The sequence below is a fragment of the Molossus molossus genome, unplaced genomic scaffold, assembly GCF_014108415.1.
Source record: "Molossus molossus isolate mMolMol1 unplaced genomic scaffold, mMolMol1.p scaffold_m16_p_5, whole genome shotgun sequence".
In the NCBI taxonomy this organism is placed as follows: Eukaryota; Metazoa; Chordata; class Mammalia; order Chiroptera; family Molossidae; genus Molossus; species Molossus molossus.
The window spans coordinates 14,834,376-14,856,223 of NW_023425388.1; the positions used below are offsets into that span (position 1 = coordinate 14,834,376).

The 21,848-nt window shown below is 36.2% G+C and overlaps 1 protein-coding gene across 1 annotated transcript in view; it reads left to right on the plus strand.

Moving 5' to 3' along the window:
* The first annotated feature begins 6,371 nt into the window (after nt 1-6,371).
* Nucleotides 6,372-21,848, plus strand: part of CYYR1 (cysteine and tyrosine rich 1) — a 72,638-nt gene continuing 57,161 nt past the window's right edge. Inside the window, exons 1-2 of the mRNA XM_036243420.1 lie at nt 6,372-6,450; nt 11,387-11,489. Of these exons, the coding sequence (XP_036099313.1) occupies nt 6,378-6,450; nt 11,387-11,489 (176 nt within the window). The 5' untranslated portion in view covers nt 6,372-6,377. The remainder of the gene's footprint in view (nt 6,451-11,386; nt 11,490-21,848) is intronic.

A 21,848-nucleotide genomic window follows, 5' to 3' on the forward strand; every position in this document is an offset into this window, starting at 1 on the left:
TTATTTGAAATCTTTTGAGTATATTTGGAACAACTTCGGTATGTGTATCTACTTGTTCAACTGTAAACTTTATGAAATCAAAATCCAGATCAGGCTTTCAGATAGCAGTTCAGCATCCACATTGAGATGGGATGTTAAGTGTAAAATACACACAGAATTTTGAAGACATTATAAAAAATAATATAAACTATCTCAATAATTATTTATTTTGATTATATGTTATCATAATATTTTGGATCAACCAAAGTAAATAAAAATATCTTTGAATTGATTTCAGTCTTTCACCTCACTTTTCTAAGGTGGCTATGTAAAACTTTAAATACTATGTGGCTCATGTGGTATTTTCATTGGACAGCAATTTCCTAGACAAACAGTTCTTAAATTTTAATATGCCTCAGAATTTCCTGGAAGGCATATTAAATCAATAGCATTTTAATTGAGTATAACAGAGGGTGGTCAAGGAAGAAATCTGCAGAAGGGATCTTTCGGGTGAGCTCTGAAGGTAAGATTTGGGAAGAGGTCCGCTATGGAGAGCTAGGAGAGTGTGGCTGGGCTTCTGAGGCAAGAAAATGACTGGTATTTCCAAGCAGCTCCAAGAGGCTCTTTGGGCCAGATCAGAGTAAGGAGGGATGAAAATGTGGTAAGAAATGAGAAAGATAGATGAGAACCAAATTGTACATGGCATTGTAGGTATTGATAAGGACTCTGAAGATTATTCAACATGCAAAAAAAAAAAAAAATCCATAAAAAGAATTTCAATCAGTGGGATGGGGGGGATCTGATGTTATTTCTAAAACAAAAAATTATTCAGGGAACTGTAAGCAGCTACTAACAGTAAAGAATATAGAGATGATGCAAGGACTGAAAATGTTTAGGATACAATGTTAACTGAAAAAAATCAGTATATAAAATCAAGCAGACATTACACTTCAACTATGTGAAGTTACGTATGCATACAAAGACTAAATTAGAATATACCCCATCCACCTCAAAGAAGAAAAAAAAAGAGTGAAAATGTGGATGATAGGTTTCCTTTCCCAAAATTTAAATTACGCTACTATTACTTTAGAACAGCATAATTTGGAAACTTCTGTTTAGTTTATTGAAAGAATTCTCTTGCCTGTCCTCTTGTGAAATATTTTTATCAGCTTGAAAGATAAAATTGTTGATAATATGAGTTACATGTGCATTTGTCTTTATCACTGTGAGTGAGTTTCAGTTTATTTTTAAAATGAGAAGCATTCTATTAAGGTTTCAAGCACAAAGAAGATAGTGTCTGCTTGAAGAATTCCTAATTCTGTTATAAATAAATGCATCAGATAGCCAAACAGAAAACAATGGTGGACATCTGATTTCAAATCTCCCCACATAATCTTTCACCAACAAAACAAATATATCTCCCATTAGTTGTGATTTGTGTAGTTGCATGCTTAATAATTGTTACATATTAATCTTATATCCTACTACTCTACTGAATTATGCACCTAACAACAAAGAGATCTAAATGTAAAAATAAAATTATATAAGTATTATCAATGAAGGTGAATTCCTTTATCACCCAGGAGTAGGAGTAGTCATTTCTGACCATGACTGTTAAACTTAATGAATCAGAGATAAGTCTAATGAAATGTGTTTTCAACAGGCTGTGCCTGCAGCTTCTGCTTCTGATGCTCACTAAGCCCTCAGAACCAGACTTCTAAACTTTAGCATAACTACAGTAATTACACTTTAAGAAGTAATAGTAATATAATGCATCTCAGGGTTGTTAGGATGATTACATGAGATACTACACACATGGAGATGACTTTCTAAACTGTAAGGATAACATTCCTCAGTAATGGTAGATTATTATTGGGTGCCATAGAATTGTGTGTGTGGGGGGTGGTGGTGGGAGGATGCTAAAGTGAATTTATCAAAGTGCTTCTATCAAACTGCTCTTCCATACAGCAATATAGGTTATTTCCTATACCTTTTCCACAGTTGGTACTGGATCTCACACATTAAAGAAGTTCACGAAGCTTTCTGAAGCCAGCTAAAATACTTGCTGTTGAGAAAAAAAATGAACTTTCTTAAGGTATAATTTACATACAAGAAAACATCTGAAGTGTAGTGGTAAGTGTACAAGTCCATGATTTTAACACATGTATCCCCCTGAATAACAGCCACAATTTTTAAGGAACAGACCATTTCCGTCACCCCCAAAAAGTTTCCTCCAACCCCCTATAATCAAGCTCCTATTCCTCCCTACCCCCAGGTCCCATTAGTCTGCTTTTTGTCATCACAGATTAATTTCACCTGTGTTACAGTCTTATATTAACAAAATTATGCAATACTCTGTTTATATCTGGCTTCTTTGCTCAGCATATTATTACAGAGACTCATCCATGTTGTTGCATATACTTCAAACATATTTATTACGAAGTAGTGTTTCATTGTAAGGATATAGCACAATTTGTTTATCCATGGGTTATTTCCAGTTTCCATTTCCCATCTATCCTTTTAACTATTTATCATAAGGGCTTTTCCCATCATTTTAAAGTACTTAGTATTAATTTATAATATGTATATATCCTAATTCAGTCAAATGTTCTACTTCTTTGGACATGTAAGTTCTTTAGCATGTTTTAAAATTATAATACGTATTGCTGTAAACATCTGGATGGACTCAAATAGGGAACTGGGGAATAGAATCTTGGACTAGAGTCTTCAGCTTTCAAAAATTTAGAAATACTTTTACTCTTTTTTAAATTCTGAGGTTTCAAATTAGAACTCTGAATACCTATAATTATTTTTAAGAACACTTATTTTATTATATATCAAAATTTAAGTGATTTTAAAGTTATATTTATTCAAATAGGTCTCTAGGATATGTATATATGCATGCCTCTTTTAACTAACAAAAAAGTATTCTTGAAATTCACCATTTTCAGTATGAAAATCCAAATCCTATCATAGCTCAGAATTTAAAGAAGAAAAAACTTGTTGATGCTTAAGTCTTCCCTAACACTACTTCTAGCCTGCATTGTCTTCCCATGGTAGGTCTCTTTTGTGTGTCTTAGTGTTTTTTATGTGTTCATTTATGGTTTCTATTTCTTGGTATTTTTTCCTTTGTTGTGAAATATACTCTCTATTTGATTTAATAGTGTAAGTTTTTTTTTAATTGATGACCATTATATAATTTTTCTGTCATTTAAGAAAACTCAAATTATTTTAATTTCCAAAAACTCTTATACCCTCTAATGCTATGTTCTTCAGGTTTCTCATTCCATATATATTGTGTATACATATATACATACATATTTTTTCTTTTATTTTTCCTTCAAATTCTTTCTTAAAGGCCTTGACATTTTTCTTTGCCTTTGGAAGTCAATTGGGTTGGGTTTCCTAAGCACCTGGGTGCTTTAAGGTGGAATTTCTTTCAAAATGGTGAAGCACGAGGCAAGCTTGTTGGACAGTATGAGAAGACTCTCTGTTCTCAAAAGTAACCTGGAAAGGCTACTCTGACCAATACTACAGCTTCCTGGTGGCACCCATGGCAACAGTCAGCCTCTTCGAGGACTGTATGCAACCACAGGGCAGGAGTAGTCCTTGTCCATCACTACATGTCTGCCCCCTCTCCAATCCTTCCTACCCAGGGCTCTGCATCCAATTTCAGTGAAGAGGCCAGTATCTTACCACTGCAAGAATCCTCAATACCATTCTCTGACTCTGAAAATACTTCCTTTCATCTATACCTTCTTTTTTTTAGGACTCAAAGTCCTGTATATCTGGAATTTCCTCCAGGCTCCAACCATCCTTCCAGATATTGAGAAATGCTCCCCAGCGGAGTGTTGAGATCAGGTTGAGAGTGACAGAACCTAGCCACTGAGTTTTAAACAGGTGAAGTGAATGTGATTAAATCTGTAATTTCAGAAAAAATATTCTAGCTTCAGTCTAGATAATATTCCCAGAGGCAAAGAGACTGCTTACTGTGGAAACTCTAAGAGCTGTGATTAGGGCAGAAATAGAAGATAAAAAGAAAATATGTTTAGGTGGTATACAATTAGTGGAGTTTGGTGATAGATCAGCTGTGGGGGCTGAGAGAGAAGGAGGAATTGACTGGGTTTCTAGTTGGATCAGGTGGATGGTTGGGTCTACACTGAGGTACAATTCACACTAGGAATCACACTAAATTAACCTCCGTATGCATTTGAATTTTGATGAATACTGCCACATTGTTCTCCTTAAACATTTACTTTGCAGGGTGGCGGAGTATGCTGATCTGACACAAAAATCATGTTGTCTCACTATCAACTTAATTTTTACTTTTTTCTTTTTTGAGGAGCAAGGATGAGCATCTTCTAAATGTTCAGAACAGTAGAAGACATAGAAGACAGATATGTATTTGTTAATATTCTTGCTCAGTTTTCTATTGATTGTTTTTTTACTTTATTGATTTTTTTATACTTTTTCTTTTTTTGAAAGGGAGGAAGGGAATGAGAGAGAAAAACACTGGTGTAAGAGAGCTACATCGATCAGTTGCCTTCTACATGTGGCAATACCTGGAGAGAACCTGCAACCTAAGTATGTACCCTAACCTGGAATCAAACCCACATGGGGGATGCTCCAACCAACTGAGCCATACAAGCCAGTGCATCACCTTATTAACTTTTTAAGCTCCTTATTTATATATTAGGAAGATCAGGCCTCCATCTATCTTACGCATTGAGAATATTTTTGCCAGTTAAATGCTTGATTTGCCATGTACAGAAAGTTTTAAATCTTATAGATTTAAATTGCTCATTTTCTTTCTTTTATGGTTTCTGAGACTTTTTAAAATAATGCTTAGAAAAGCATTCTTTGTTCCATCATTATTTAAATGTCATCCTTTCATTTTTTATCTAATACTTTCATAATTGTATCTTTATGCTTAAATATTTAACTCATATGGAATTGATTTTGATGAAAAAAGATAAGACTTCATTGATCCCTACTCATGGCCCCAACACAATTCACTGAGTGACCCATTATTTTAAAATGATACTTTTTTAAACCATAAATTAAATTTCTGTACATATCTATTTTTAAATTCTGTCTCATTTAGTCTACTTATTCTAGTGTTAATCAAAATGTTGTAATGATTGTGATGTTTTCATATATTTATTATGAATATATGAGGTTTATCCCATTCACTCGTTTTTAATAGATATTTTTAAATATTTATTTTCTATGTAAACTTTAGAATCAGAGTGGTTTGAAAAAAATTCATGTTGGTATTTTTACTGAGTTTAGTTTAATTCCTAGATTTATATATTACTTTCAGAAAAATTGATGTCTTCATACTGTTGAATTTTTTTAGTCAAGAGAAGCATCTCTATTTACTTATGTCCTTTACCTCTTCATGCACAGAACTGATAACTTTCCAACTGATTTTTAATTTTATAAAAAAAAGCTGTTGAATTTTTAGTCATTCAACTCTAGTTAAGAGCTTGATAGTTTATTGTCTTTGATTTTCCATGTATACAAGCGTATCATTTGCAAGTGGCAATTTTCCTTTCAATGTTTATAATTCTATTTTCTTTCTCTTATGTAATGCCATAGGCCAGTAACTCTATAGCACTGTCAGATAAGTGACCATGGTGTGCATTTTTGCTTTGTTTTGTTTTTCTTTACTTTAGAGGAAATGCTTTGGATGTCTAACAAATAAACATTTTTATCAGCTTTCAGTAGAGATAACATATACTTGTATGTGTACTTTTCAATTTTGCATTTTCATCATTGGCTTTCTTTGTTGAACACTTTCCACAGTGAAAATGCCCTCCATTTGTTTAAAGACAAAAAATAAGGTTCTTCTTCATCTCTTCATCCATTGCTTCAAAAGGAAAAATTGGACGGGAGGACTGGGCTGGGGGAAAAAAGAAAAGAAAGAAAGAAAAGGAGCTTACCAAACTCCTTAACAACAGCCAGAGCAAAGAGTCAGAAGTTCGTTCAGGACAGGACCATGCTCCGGGGTCACTACAGAAGGAAGGACTGGAGCCTGGGGAGGAGTCGGGGCCACCTCCGCCCCCAGCCACCGGCGGAGATGAAATGTGAGCCCGGTGGCTCCGGACACACGAGTGGCAGCCTCGCCGGCTGCTGGAGTCCCACCGGGAGAGACAAAGAGCCCTGGACCCCAGCGCTGCCGGGTGCGGTCCCCAGCTACCCTCTCGGGCGCCCAGGCAATGGCCAGGTCTCCACGCGACCCTCCTCTCGGGAGCACTGCTGTCTCCATCTGACCGCCCTCCGTCCCCTCCATCCCCTTCCCGTTCCGGGCTCTCCCTCTGCTCCCAGCCAGCCCTCGCTCCAGTCTGTCTGTCCATCTGTCTGGCCTGGCGCGCAACCTCGGGCCACCGGCTTGGATGGACGCGCGGAGGCTGCCCGGGGGTCCAGGGGTCTTGCTTCCAAAGTTGGTTCTGCTCTTTGTGTGTGCAGGTCAGTGACACGGGGCGGCGGGCGACAGGGGCCTGGGGCGGCGCGTGGGTCCCCCTCAAGGGGACGCGGTTGGAGCCGGGCGCCTGGGGGCCTCCGGGAGTGCAGACTGTGTGGTCCTGGAGCGGCGGGAGCCTGGGCTGCACTTCCACGCGGTTTTGTCGTGAACCTTTCCTTGACCGTGTCCTTTCTTCTCTTTAATTTTCTTTTCCTTTCTCTTTTCTTCACAAAGCAACGTGGAATCCCAACTCCACATTTAGGGGCTTTTACTCTCTGGATAGCGTAACGGTTATCCAGTCGGATCCGCGACTCAGGAATCAGGGTGATTGGAGGCTAAGGGGTGGAAGGAAAATGGTTTTTAAAAAGGCATGAAGTCTAAGGGCAATGCTGAAGTTCCCAAAGGAAAGCTTTTCCGTTTCAGCATAGGCTACTCACTGCCCTCCCCAGCTCAAATTCGGAGTACTCCGCTTTTTCGCTTTTGGAAATAAAAACGCTTAGACCTTTGTTTTTATTATTAAAAAAAAAAAAAAAAAATTCTCAAGGGTCTAGCCTGGGCAATTGGATGCTTTGAAGTCAAACATAACGTTTTTGAGAGGCATCAATTCACCCAGAGTCTAATCTGTTTTCTGGATTTTGTTAAACCCTTGTTTGTAGGTGAAGGACATCTCATTTTCCTCCTTCTAATTACTCTTAGTGAGAATTGCTGATAATTGATGAAGCAAAGTGGTTCTCTTGTTTTGTGATTGCTATGGAACCCAATGATATGGCCTTTCATTTTTTATTCATGTATAAAGCTAATTACACAAGTTTTGCATCTGTTTTCTATTCACAAAACAAGCTAAAAGCAAAATGTTTTGCAAAATGTTTTCATGTCTCTAATTTCCTGTGACAAAAACCAGAGGCTGGTACCCATGACCTTGCAATACTAAATTTATCTATAGTACTGATTTACCTTTTAATACATATAAAGATTGTTTTATGAAGTGCATATAAGGATACTACAACTGAAATGAAGCTATTCTTCAACATTATCTGAACATCAAAATATTTGAATTCCTCTTTCAACTTTGCCAGAATTGACACAAGTAAGGGAATTGACAACTCTTAAGGGAATTTTCAGTCTGTTAAAATGCAAATTAGTGGTTTCTGTAAGTTAGTTTAAAGCTGTTTTCTTGTAGGAAAAATGCTGACTTTCAAATGCAGAATTTTATAAAAGTAAGAAAAACAATTCCTGTTTAATTAGGAGAATCCACATTCTAATCTGTTTACACTTGTTTCTTTTACTTAATCATATAGGGTTTTTGGAACTTGAGAGACTAACAAGATCAACTGCATTAATATTAGTTTTATCTCTTTATTAGTTTATTTGAAGCAATGATAATTCTTTCCTACCTCCTCTGTTTATAAAAAAAAGAAAAAATAAGAAAATTGAACACAGCAAATAAAACCATATTACCCTCACTTGCCTTATTCAACCACACCATTGAAAGCAAATTTTTCTTATTCTTTCGTCTATTCTCTTCTTTGTGGTAAACAGAAAGCTTCTAATTTACACACTTTTCCTTCCCTTCGTCCTGTTCCTCGGGTTCAGGAAACCCGCAGATGGCTACCAATAGGGTTGATTTAGAAAGTTTTCTCTCCATTCATTTCTTCTCTCCTTCCACCTTTCCCTGCTAAACTACAACATACGCAATTGGAAGCCAATAATACTAGGTTGACTTATTGTCTTCCATTAGAAATGTTTAGTTGATATATTCTTTGATGTTAATTCCTGAACTCTTCATTTCAGAGGCTTTTTCATGCTTGACATATTCATTCAACTAATATTCACTGAGTGATCTATAGGACAGAACGCACGCTCTGAGTCCTGGTTAAGAGAAGGTGTGCCGAATTACTCAAATGGGTCATAAGAGAAGTACAGTCACATGCTGTCAGTGTTCGAAGAACAGGGTCTTTTTGCTGGCCCTGTTGAGTATAAGTGTATAAGCCATATGGTGTCTGTATATTTATAAGTATATAATGTCTGTTTTGTTCAGCATAATGATTTTAGAGACTAGCAAGACACCTGACCTATAAGTGGAGCTCAATCAGTGTTTGCTCAGAAAAATTAAATTGGATAGGACTTTCAGGAACTAGACCTTTGAAAGATGAGGAATCCTTAGACATAGGAGATGGAGTAGTAAGACAGAGTGTGCACAATGGCAAAAACCACGAGATGTGTCTATGCAAAAATAGATCACTCAGTTTGGTTGGAACTAATAGTTATGACTGGAAGTGAGGGTTGGGATGAGATAAGGGAACACTACAGACGACATAAGAGTAGTTCAGACAACCTGTTAAATGAATTGCTAGTTTTAATGGGACAAAAACACAAGGAGATGAGCTGTCCATAACCTGAATTATTTTCCCTGAAGCCAATGCATTAAATTCATGTTCCATTTGTTAAGGAAACAAGTGCAAGTTTCTATACCTGAAGCATCATGCTGGACTGTGGAGTCACTTTTTGAAAAAGACCCAACTCCCAGTGCAGTTTACAAGGACAGAATTTGGCCAAGGTTTTGGCTTCACGGCCTCAGCCAGTGACTTCTGTCCCCTCCCCTTCCTTCCTCTCTTATCCTTAACTGTCGCTTAGAAGTACAGTTTCCTGAGCAAACGTTTGCAGCCAGATGCTGCTTTTCCTGTAGGACACATTTCTTAAGGTGGGGATTCTTCCAGATCATGTTTTTAATTAAAGTCATTGGACAAAGTTTGAAGTGATTGATTTTCAAGGATATTCACTTGACCGTTAGAAGCAATATTATTATGTGCTGAAGACCATTGGAATGTTCCCTCTTTTTGCAAGTGAGAAAACACTCCTGTATTTTCACACTCTGATCTACATGGAATTAGTCTCAAATAAACTGGAGAAAGCAACTAACATATCAAAATAAGCTTTGAGGTGTGGTTGGAGGCTCATTTTGGAAATGTCGTGATTGTGCATGTATGTGCCGTGCCATTAAATCTGCCCTTTTCGGTCATTTAATTGTGGGAAGCAGACAAGAGCGCTGGAAAATGCCACAACAATAATGAACAATGTGTGATGTGATCTAGATAGATGTTTGCTTCAGGTAAAATGCAACTTCTTGGCTACAAGATTTTGGGCTTGGTTTCCTGTAACATTGGCTCAAAATATTTTGATATCACCATGTCCTTATAATAATAGTAACTAGAGCATAATTGTAGTAATTGAATCTTTGATATTTATGAAGGGCTTAGTCAGATCACTGTGGCGGACATCTTTCAAAGGCACCTCATGAAGCCGCTTACATGTTGGTTGTCCTGCTCCCACAGAATAAGTGGGGACAGCAGCTCTCCCTGTATCTGAATGGCTTTTAATAGCTTTTAAGAGCATGAAGCAAAAACATTCCTGCTAAGCGCTTGGGACAACTGAGCAGTCTAAATATTTGAATTAAATAAACAGCACAAAAAATGAGAGCAATAAACATTCACCGGGAAAATGATAAAATAAATAGCCTTTCAACATTTGATGTACTCTGCAAAAAGCAGTCGCTGTCAATAAATCATTAGATTGTGTTTCTGTCTTCAAAATTTTCAAGTAAATTTAAGCAGAGTTACTGCATCTTACAAAGGTAATTATTTTCCCCTCTCATTTCTTCTTACCACATCCCAGAAGAAGACATTGAAGTTTGTTAATTTAGGAGGTAGAAATGATGTTGAGGGAAAGAGAATGTGAACTTATTTCACTTATTTCACAAAGGCCATGCATTATTGATAAAGGTAAATAAGCTTTGCTACTTTTTGGTCACATCCTTTTGTAAAAACCCACCTTGGCAGGGAGGTGATTTAGAAGCAAAATCTAAAATTTCCTTTCAAGGTAAATCAATTGCATGGACATATAGATATAACTATAACAGCTTGACCTTTTAATTTATGACTTGAGCAAGAAAGCAAAAGTCTTACATAATTTAGAAAATAGTTGATGTTTCAGAGGTTGAGTTAGAAATGACTTCCTTTGTGATATTTGAACATCTAACTTAAATTATCAAACTATCCTTAATGTTTTCCTGATCCTGTACCTGAAACTCACATATCTATTATAATTTATACCACTGACTATAACTAAATGATAACCTTAACATGTTAAACGTACATTATTTAGGTGGAATAAAGAATTTTTTAAAAGCCAGGGTAATTTTTATTCAACATTTTTGCTATAATTATTTTTTCCAGAAACGTGGGGGAAAAGACAGTAATTTGGTTTCGTTAGTTCCAACATGTCCTTTTTAATCAGAAAATACTTTCCCCCTTTCACATAGTGCTATTTAATTGTTTATTGATTCTTGACTCATAAACACTTAATTATTCTCAAGTTACTTATCTAGGGAAATTTCTTAATTTCCAACCCAAATGCAGACAGAATATGCAAACCCATTTATGTTACCACATGTAAGCAAACTGTGATTATGAAGATAGGAAATGATAGAGAAAGAAAACGATATAATTCATTATCATGAAAAAGTACATTATTTTAAAATTGTCTTCAGTTGACATTATGCATGTCAATAACACTTTCTGTTAAATGAAATTGAGAGTAATACCTTAAAGTCAAAAGACTTTATCATTTAAAAATTATTATAAGAACTCAACCGATAATTTGAATGACTGATTAGTTGGATCATTCATTTCTCCTTTTATTATCTCATTCAGTTCTGATCACCAATTATGGTGCTTCATGCAGGAGAGTCAAAGTAGAATTTCTGGCTTTATGTCTAAGAGGGAAGGAAGACTAGTTCAGGTGCTTACAAATGTTTTACAATTCTGAGTAAGTGAAACAAAGATCTAAATGCACTGAGGAGTGGTTAAGGTATGAAATGGAATAATTTTTCGTGAAGTTATGATTTCAGAACAGTAATTGGACATATGCTTTTTTATTTTGCAGATGATTGTCTTGCTCAATGTGGCAAAGACTGCAGATCTTACTGCTGCGATGGGACCACACCCTACTGTTGCTCCTACTATGCCTATATTGGGAATATCCTGTCGTGAGTATTGGTCAAATTTGGCATTATTGATGCCCTTTCCCATGCTTAGTTATGTTTTCATAAAGTACTAAGTTATAGATATGGGCAAGAAATTTAAGAGTAGCTGTTGACATAAAATCTCTTCTGGAGATACTAAATCCTCATCACTATCTAGTATGTTGTATTATTTGACAAAATGTGCAAATTAATATACAAAATAAATTGCTCTGATTTAGAAGGGAGTTAAAAGGAATAAACTTTTCTTGCTTAATTTGTGTTTTATAATAATAACAATGTTTTAAGTAGACATTATTCATATCATTGATCATCTTTTCAACATTGTAAGTTATGTGTTCTGCTTTGTGGAGAAATGTATAAGTTAGAATTTGTCATTTAATTATGGCCAGTTTATGTTGCCTTCTATGTATTTGTCTAACTCATTCAGTAGATGTCATGGAAAAGAGATATTATGAATAAAAAGCAGTTGAGATAGGAAATGTCAATTTTCTATGTAATGCATATAAAGCAACTCCAGGAGACAAGTTTAAAGCCAAGATAGCTTAGGCAAAAACAATGTGAAGTAATAACCAACTACAAAAAGCAGTAAGACCTACACACTTTGTGTTAAGTATCTCTCCATAACAACCTAAGAATTTATTCTAGAGGTGTTTCTGGTCAAAGGGAAATGGAGAAGCAGGAACTGCCTTCAGAGTTGTATGCCTACAAAGTGTACAACTCTCAGTTTCGCTACACAGACCTTCAAGGTGAGAAATTAAAGGTACAGAATTAGGAACATAGGGATTTTCTGAGTTGGAATCACCCATGTTTTCAGATAGCGGCATAAGTCTAGCTTTGGTTCTCAGTTTTTATTTTTCAAGTGAACATCTGGATGATTTGAGAGCTGTCCTGTGTGGCTTAACTCAGGCCCTATGAAGGCTTACATGGAACCAGGAAAGATGAGCCACTAAAAGATGTCCACTGAGACAGCTTATAACTCATCCTCTATTTCCTAAGAATAGAAAACCTGGTACAACATATGCTTTCTAGATTCAGAGTTGGCGCTGAGAGTGGAGATCATGTCTCTTGGAATAAGACCAAACAGAATCAGATTTTGGGATCCTTTTAAAGACCGTCATGATTATATAAAAAAGGTCAGGCTGTAATAAAGATCAATGAATGGTATTTAAGCATTCTTTGAAGTGCATATAAACTCTAAATAAAATGTTTGAATTTTTTCTCATGGAAGACTTGGTGGAAAAAAGACGAAGTCTCCTTCTTACATTAGAGAACAGTCAGAATGATATTTATAGGAAATAATCAGCTCAGAATACCCTAAATATAAAAGTATATAATGATGTTGCACATTTGTATATCACTTCACACAAAGTAATTTAAAATACATTATGCCTAAGTTCCGATTTTATTTCTGAGTGTCCGCCACCTGAAGGTGGTATATATTTGAGAAACCTGGCATCTGAGTGATTCTGTGGTTCTTTGGTCCACTAAATCCTGGCCTTTATTTCTCACTTGATAGCTACCGCCACCCTGGTAAAGGTATATATGAGACATAATTACTTATTAATCAGAATACTTAAAAATTTAAGTTTATAGGTGTGCTTTGTATGTTTTAATTTTCAATCAGATTCACATTTTTATGGTACATATATTGTCTTTCACCAACTTCACCACTTAGTTGGAGTAAAGAATTAGTTGAGTTGATATATTTACCTGGGTTATTAGGGCCATGTACTTGTAATATTGGGGGAAAGGGATTTTGTCATTGAGGGAAATACTCACAGATGGCATTATATTTCAGGCAGTTAAAACTGAATTTTCTTATCGAAATAGAAACCACTAAGTAAATCCCTTGCTAAACAATTCTTAGGGGAAAAAAGGAGGGGGGTGCTTTAAAGTGTTTTCCTCACTGGATAAAGGAGAATACATTTTCAGGATTTCCAGTTATTGTTTAAGATTTGAAAAGAGTTCTTAACTCCACCCAAAGCTTTTTTCTTTTTTTTAAGTTGGGTGTGGGTAGAGGAGTTGAGAGAAAAAAAAATCATCCCAAGAATGCTTATAAAAGTTCTTTCATGCGCATGTTTTCAAAGATCAGGAACTCATAAGCTGTGCTTCCTCTCTTCCAAGCATCTAGGCACGTTCTTAGTAAAATCATTTTAATCATCTTAACAGAATATTAAATCTTTGTCGTTACCAAAACGTTATAAGGAAGAAAGCAATAAACACAATGGAATGTTTTGTCTCCTAAATGAACAACTTTATAAAGTGGTTGTACTTTGGCTTCTATTTTTGTCTCTTCAAAAATAGAAAACATCTTGGCTCGGTTTAAAATGAGCTAAAACGAGTACAAAATACAATTTGGGTCATTCTAGACTGTTCATAACTGGTGAGGTAAGGAGCACTCGATCCTGGTCTCCGACTTCTCTCCCTGGCCACCCTCTAAAGCAATTGGAGTAGACGTGCTTTGCCCTTAATTCCGTTTACCTCAGCTGTTCTCTGTTTTGCAAAGTAACCATTTAAATTCATTTTGAAGAGATCACAAAAGCTAACTTTCAATTTATCTTTTAGTTAAAAAGTCTTATTTTACTCAGGTCCCTTCTTTATTGATATTTTACCTGAATATGGGTTAATTTTGACAAATACATTGAGATCCCCTTCCTTTTTCTTCCTTTTCTGGTTAGTAATTTTAAATGTACTTGTGTTTCACAGAAAACTTTAAAAATTAAACTTTTAAAATAGCGTATCTATCTTTTTAAATTAAGATATAATTGACATATAATATATTACTTTCAGGTGTACAGATGAGGATTTGATATTTTATATATTGTAAAATGATCACCACAGTAAGTCTATTTAACATAAGTCTATTTAAAATAGCATATTCTACTTTTTATCATATAGTTACAAATAATGTTGTCAATATAGAAAAATAGTAGTATCACTTAACAGAATGTAAGAATAATTTTACAGAAGTCAGATATAGTATACAATCAATTATTTACAAATATATAGTGAGTGCCCATAACCATGGCAGTACTGAGCTAGGTCCTGGGATCCAAAGATGAATCAGTGATGTACCCTAACATCTAGGATCTCATACTCTAATAAGAGAAGAGAGTGTAGATAAGTAATTCTGATTCAATGAACTAACCTATTAAGTGTTATTGGCTCTCCAGAAAGAGAGAATACAGTGCAGTTATGTGTTTGTGTGTATGTGTGTGTGTGTTTAGAAAGAAATGTTTAGAGCAGAAATATTGGTGCTAGCTTCCATGCTCAGTTCTTCATTTCCAGTGGTTCTCAACTTCCTAATGCCACGACCCTTTAATACAGTTCCTCATGTTGTATGTGGGCATATCTGCATGTGGGCGGACCCGCCTGGAGACGGACAGAGGAGCGGTGTCTCAGTTCTAAGACCATCAGAGATATGTGTTTTCCTCTGGTCTTAGAGGACCCCTGTGAAAGAGTCACTCAACCTCCAAAGGGGTCGTGACCCACAGGTTGAGAACCACTGATTTAGAGAAAGCCTCATAAATATGAAATTTTAACAGAGCTTAGATAGAACAGTATTTACATAAATAGACAATGAAGAATGGTAAGTCCCTTCTAGATATAAGACAGGAAATGGCCAGTTTGTGAGAACCCATGTTGTTCAGTATTGCTAGAGAGGTAAGGGTAAACTGTGAATATAACATAAGAATAGGTAGGTAAGGGAAAAGACAAGCCCTTACTTTTGCATACTTTCATTGGTAGATTTCATGCATTTATTGGTCATACCTAACTTAAGTGAAGAAAATAATTCAGTATTTTTATAGAAATAAGACAGTGGGTTTTATACAGAAAGGACACATTCTTAGACCACACTAAGACAAGGACAAAGGTGAGAAGGCACCAAATGGAGATTGTTTTGATTTATTCCATAGAGGAAATATTTGGAATAAACATTTTAAGATGCTACACTATTTAGAACCATTTATGACAGAATACGTGACTTTGGAATTATTTTTCTAGGTTTGACTTTTTTTTATCACAAAAGTAACTACCTGAAGATTAGAGGCCTCACTATACTTGAAAATGAGAATTGGGAACATTCAAGAAATAAACAATTTATCATCAAATTGATTTTCAAGCATTTCAGCTAGCCACTCTTCTCCACAGAAGATAAACATTGGTGATGAATATGGAAAAGGCTATTTCAATTTTTGCTGCTGATGAAATTGAATTGCCATTCCTTAGAGAGAGGATCCAGCATAAAGATGTGGTCTGTACAACAGTCTTTAGCACTGGTAGAATTCAAGGGAATCGAGAGTGCAGCTGAGTAGCTAAGTATCGTTAGACTTGACCGAAAGAGAAGCTGAACTGCTAAGCACGTGAGAGAATAATTGTACAGTATTGAACAGGAACCAGTAATGACTGGGTTGGACATAGTCAGCCACATGACAAGAGGTAAGATTGAATCCCCTCACTCAAAAATAGATTTTTGCTCTTCCAGTTTCCTTCATAAAATGAAGGTCTGTCTGGGGATTCGTCAGAGAGCCATCTGGCCAACACAAAATCCCCACGGGGAAAAAATCAAGAGGAAGAACTAATAATGGAGATCCTGGTGGGATTAAGTTTCTTTTCTTCTCAATGAAATGTGAAAGATATATTGCCTACAGTTTTGCAAAGACAGCTACTAAATATCACAACTGTGATTTTAGAGTCATGTTATGCATGAAAAGCAAAACCGAGTTAAAAGATAAAGGTTTCATATTTTCAAATGGCATTTGAGGTTCTATGCTCATTAAGTAGCAGTCTGAATAAAACATATGAGGCTATTCATATACTGACAGAAACATAATGCATTCGGAAAGGCCTTTGGCATTGGTAAACACAATTAAATTAATTAAATTCAAATTTTCTTTGTACTTAGATATGGAAAAAAACACTTCTGGAACTGTGCATACTAAGCAAATCAAAGTTTTGTTTTAATAATGACACAAAGATAAATAACTAATACAATGCTAAAATAAATATGAACTTGATTTAAAATTTAACAAATTATTTTTAATATAAGGAGGAAGTGTTTCTTGGGAGGAATAGATTAACAATTTATGGGTTATTTTATTAAAAGCAAACATAAATGTCTAAAACTTTTCTCAGTCAAATCTATATTCTATTCTATTAGAATTGTCTTTGTAAATTAAGGATGTCAGAATCATAATTTGTTTTTAAGAAGGAATGGATGGAGTTTTTAGAACATAGTCTCAGTAACTTATTTCTATAAATATGGACAGAGGTATTCTATGTTCTAGACCAGTTACGGGAGGATACAGCCAGAAGTCAAACACGGTTCTTGCCCTTGCATTGCTTATAAATTACAGGGAGCAGAGAACTATAAACAAATAATTTAATCTACTGGGGAAAGCGCAAAACGCAGTAGAATCAGGGAAGAGGAGTTTTTAGTCCAATCTCAGGGCCCTGAGAAGGTTTTTTTTTTTTAAGATCAATTTGGAAAAAAAAATCAGTTGACACAATTCATCACTCAAAGTTAAAAGAAAACGCTTAGCAAAGGAGGAATAGGGAAGACAATTTCCTAACCTAATAAGTGTCTCAAAACAAAACAAAAAAACACCACACACACCCTACCTCAAACACTGTGCTTAATGGTGCAGTGTTATAGCCCTTCCCTTTAAAGCAGTGGTTCGCAACCTTCCTAATGCCACGTCCCTTTAATACAGTTCCTCATGTTGTGGTGACCCCCCCAACCACAAAATTATTTTTGTTGCTACTTCATACCTGTAATTTTGCTACTGTTATGTCTCAGGCGACCCCTATGAAAGGGTCGTTCGACCCACAAAGGGGTTGCGACGCACAGGTTGAGAACCGTAAGAAGAGCTATCATCCAATGCCACGTCTGTACAGCACTCTACTCTCTGGTCAGTACAACCAGCAAGTCAAATTAAAAGAGGTAACAAGAATTAGAAAGGAAGAAACTAAATTGTTATTATTTATAAATAGTATGACTGCCTGTACTCCTCAGACTATAAAAACAGATAAGAGAATTCACCAAGTCTGCAGGATATAAGATTGGTGTACAAAAATTAGTGCATTCTTATATACCAACATCACTTGGAAAATGTATTATGTCTGTGTGTACACAAATCTCATTTACGACATCAAAAACTAAGACACCCAGTAAGAAATTTAATAATTTATGTTGTTTATGGAGTATTAGAATTATGTAAAAATTTTAAGGGATGAAAGAGAGAACTAGAGAAATTAAGAGATACCCCAAATTGTAGATGGGGATATTGTAAGGATGTCAATATTGGGATAAGTCGATTCCTCCTGAACTATGTATAAATTCAATATAATTCTAATAAAAACTCACAGGACCATATTTTTTGTTGTTGAGTTTGACAGACTGAGCTTAAAATAAATCAATGCATGGTAATGTGTCTATATAGTAAATCTCAACACTGGTAATGCTGTGTGAAAAAGAATGTGCTAAACATGATACTATTGGTGTAAAGTTACCCAGCTACGTAATTCTGTGTATTACTTATGGAAACATGCACATATGTGAGATAAAGGTAAATGTGAATTTCAGGGTTGCCCAGGACTGAGGGGTTGCCTGGGATGCAGGACTTCTGTGCCCTGGGACAGTCCTGGGCACATTGAGACAAGTTGGTCATCCCAGAGAGAAGAGCAGGAAGAAGGCCTCCAACTCTAATATTTTATTACTTTTAAAAAATCACACATCTGAAGCAAATATAAATTATTAACGTGTAATACGTCTGGGTGGTGAGTGTGTTGGTGTTTTAGTATTATTATCTATAATTCTTATGTGTTTTAAAAATCTCCACAATTAAAAAAAGGAAGCAATGAAAAAGGTTAATGATGGTTGTAAAGGATTCACCTATTCTGAGACCTGTTATGCTTTTGGGTTTTCCAACACCACCAAGCAGTTAACTCAGTTCTGACACTACCTACATGGAGATAACATCAGATCCCGCAGGTTAAAGGTTCAGTTCTACAAGACTACCCTGCCCTCTTCTTCAGCCACTAATCACAAGTCCACGTTGTCACCTGTGCTTATGACTGACTGGCTACAGATTGGAGATTCCAAAGACCCCTCCTTGGGTTTGATTCATTTGCTAGAGCATCTCATAGAACTCAAAGAAACATTTTACTTACTAGATTACCAACTGATTATAAAAGAGTATAACTCAGGAACAGCCAGATGGAAGAGGTACATTCTCTCCAGATTTTCACGTGATCATAACCCAGAAGTTTTTTGAAGCCCATCCTTTTGACTTTTTGTGGAAGCTTCATTTCATAGATGTTATAGATTAAATCACTGGCTATTAATATAATTAAACTCCATCTCCAGCTCATCTTTCCTCCCCAGGGTCTGGGAGGTGAAACTATAAGTTTCAGCCTTCTAATCATATGATTGGTTTCCCTGGCAACCAACCTCTCTTCTTAGGTACTTTCCAAGTCACCTCATTAACATGAACTCAGGCATTGTAGAAAGAGGTTTGTTATAAATATCAAGACACCTTTATTGCTCTTATCACTTAGAAAATTTCAGGGGGTTTAGGAGTTCTGTGTCAGACACAGGGACAAAGATCAAATACATATATAGTATTATAAATATCACAACACCTTCTAAACATATAGATTCTGATTTGGTAGGTCTGGGGTGGGACCTGAGATTCTGCATTTTTAACGAACTCCAGAGTAATGCTGATAGCACCCATCTTCCAAGCACACTAGGTAAAGGGGACTGGTGTTATTTGACAATGTCCTGTTCTAGAGGCTAAAATGACAGAAAAGATTAGGACTTGAGGACTGATGGGATGTGGGGCAAGGGATTGGGCTAAAAAGAAGAACTGGTATAAAAGAATTCCGACTTTGTTCTTTTGATGAGGGGATACATTGTGTTCTGGGAACTAATGGGGCATATGCCAGAAAGTTCAGAGAAGGGAACAGATTTCATTGTTAATATATTGAGTGGCAGGAGCAGGGGAGGAGGGTTATAGGCTTTGTAGCCTGTAGGCCAAATTCAGTGGACCTTCAATTGGTGGAATGTACCACTCTGAGCTCAGTGGAGAGTCTGGAGCATCACACAGAGATTTGGGAGTAAAAGGCCTAGAGGTGCTGGTTGAAAAAGGTGTGTGGGAGTGAATGAGATGTTCTCAAGAGGCCACAGGAAGAGGTCAGCAAGCTAATGATGGAGCCCCAGGGACATTCAGGAATACACTGTGATCTCTCTCCTCTCTACGCTTGATCAACTTCCTGAAAATTGTTCTACATCTATTTCCCTTCAAGTGTCCCTCATCCTTTCAAAATTTCTTCACCCCTATAAAATTAATCTGTCCTTCCCTAATAAGCTTGAGAATACCTTCTGTGGTGGGAGGAATACTAAATGCCTTTATTTTCTTCTATGTACTCCTTGGGTTTTATAATATATAAAAGATAGAAGGTCCTGGTCTTTTTGCTCATCCTGAATTGCATACATTTCCACAGAAAGCAGTTTATGTGAGGATCCATCTTTATTTATTCTGATGGTACCCAACTAATTAATATCTGGTCAAATATTTCAGGCATTAGGGGTTACCTTACTTAGACAGAAATCAGAGAATTTCTTCTCACAGAATACAAAGCAGGTATCATTACAAAGCAAAAGGAGTGATTTCTATGGACTGATTCAGTGATCACTTTCTAGTCACACTTTGTATGACAATACATTAATAATCAGATAACAAGATTAGAACCCAAATGCCAATTTGATTATAATGATTTAACCTCTTTTCATGTTCCATTGGCAAAGCGCATATTTGAATGTAGTCCGTCAACAAGGGAGTATGATCTGCCTGCCTATGACTATGAAGGCACTAGGCTGCTGTACAACTCTATTCAGTTGCACAATTTTTGGAAATAAAATGTTTTATAGTGTCGAGGAAGGAAGGATTATGCACACACAGTGATGTTTATCCCATTACATTGGAAGAATTCTGGTGAGCAGCTGCTGGCCAGAACACCACGTGCAGCTGCCTCCCAGATGTAAAATGTTGGGATGAACACACCCATAACGAATGACAATTTCAGAGGGTGATGATAACCTCGTGCAGTGTAATAGGATTCCATCTGAAAGTCTATGGGTGAAAGCCTTGCCTATTTAACTCCTGCTAACTCAGAGGCAAACAGAATGTCTAGTGTCGATGTGCTTTCTTAAAAAAAAAAAAAGAGGAAGAAGAAAAATCTTACAGGTAACGGGAAGAATGCTTTTTTCATGCTTTTGCATAAATCTGACACAAACAGAGAGAAACATGACAAATTACCACAAACATACGCTGTATGAATTCACACTGTCAAAAAGGTCAGCAGAACAATATATCTCTACTATTCTGCATTTTGCAACAAAAAAAGTGCTACTTATAGTTGCAAGTAGCCAACTGTACAATGTTGATACATTTTCTCTCTACAAACACCAGGAATAAACAAAATCAGTTTCCAAAGTCTTACACAGAGGGAAATATTTGCATTGAAATAAATGTATCAAACAAATGGTGAAAACTCAATTATGCAGTTGCAATCTAGAGTAATATGTTAAATGAATAGATTTTGCCCTTTTCCAAGTGGAATTAAATGGGAAACAACTCTTTAGGAGTCCGTTCTTAATTCATAGTAGTTTCAGTAAGAGTAAGTTGTAGAAGAATTGATCAAAATCGTGAGTTCCCCTTTTATGCTGTGTGAACTTTATTTTCCTAATATCACTGAGCCTCGGTTTACTTATAAAAAAGGAATAGCAGTAACAGATTACCTTTATCTCAGAATCAGGCCGAAGGAAATATTTGTACATAAAAGCACTTAGAATGGCTTTGGAAATTTTTCCTGTCATTAATGAAAGCATTGGGTGATGAAAACATCTGGAGTTTGGGAAAAGATGAAATGAATGGGGAGCAAAGTGGCTTCTCCAAAGTCATTTGGGAAGCCCATGACTGACCAACAGAGCACTGCTTTGGGTGTGCGATTCTCCCTGGTTCTCTAGACCACAACATGGGCATCTCTCTGCAGGAGAGCTCTCTCAGCATTGAGTGAGATAAACAATCTACCTAATCAAATGTGATTACAGTCTGGTAACAGCAACATCAGCTAATTAAGTACTGTGTCCTGCTGCCCAGAAGTGGCTAAAAGCATAATACAGTCTACAAAGTCGTGTGCATTACATAGACAAATCTGCTGTGTTGCCCTAGGCTGACCTGTGTGTTAGAGAAACTGACTGGAAAATGGGGTAAACTAGCTCAAATAAAAATATATAAGCATAATTTATGAAACAATTACATATGTAGTACCAAAAATCAGGGGTCAATAATTTGC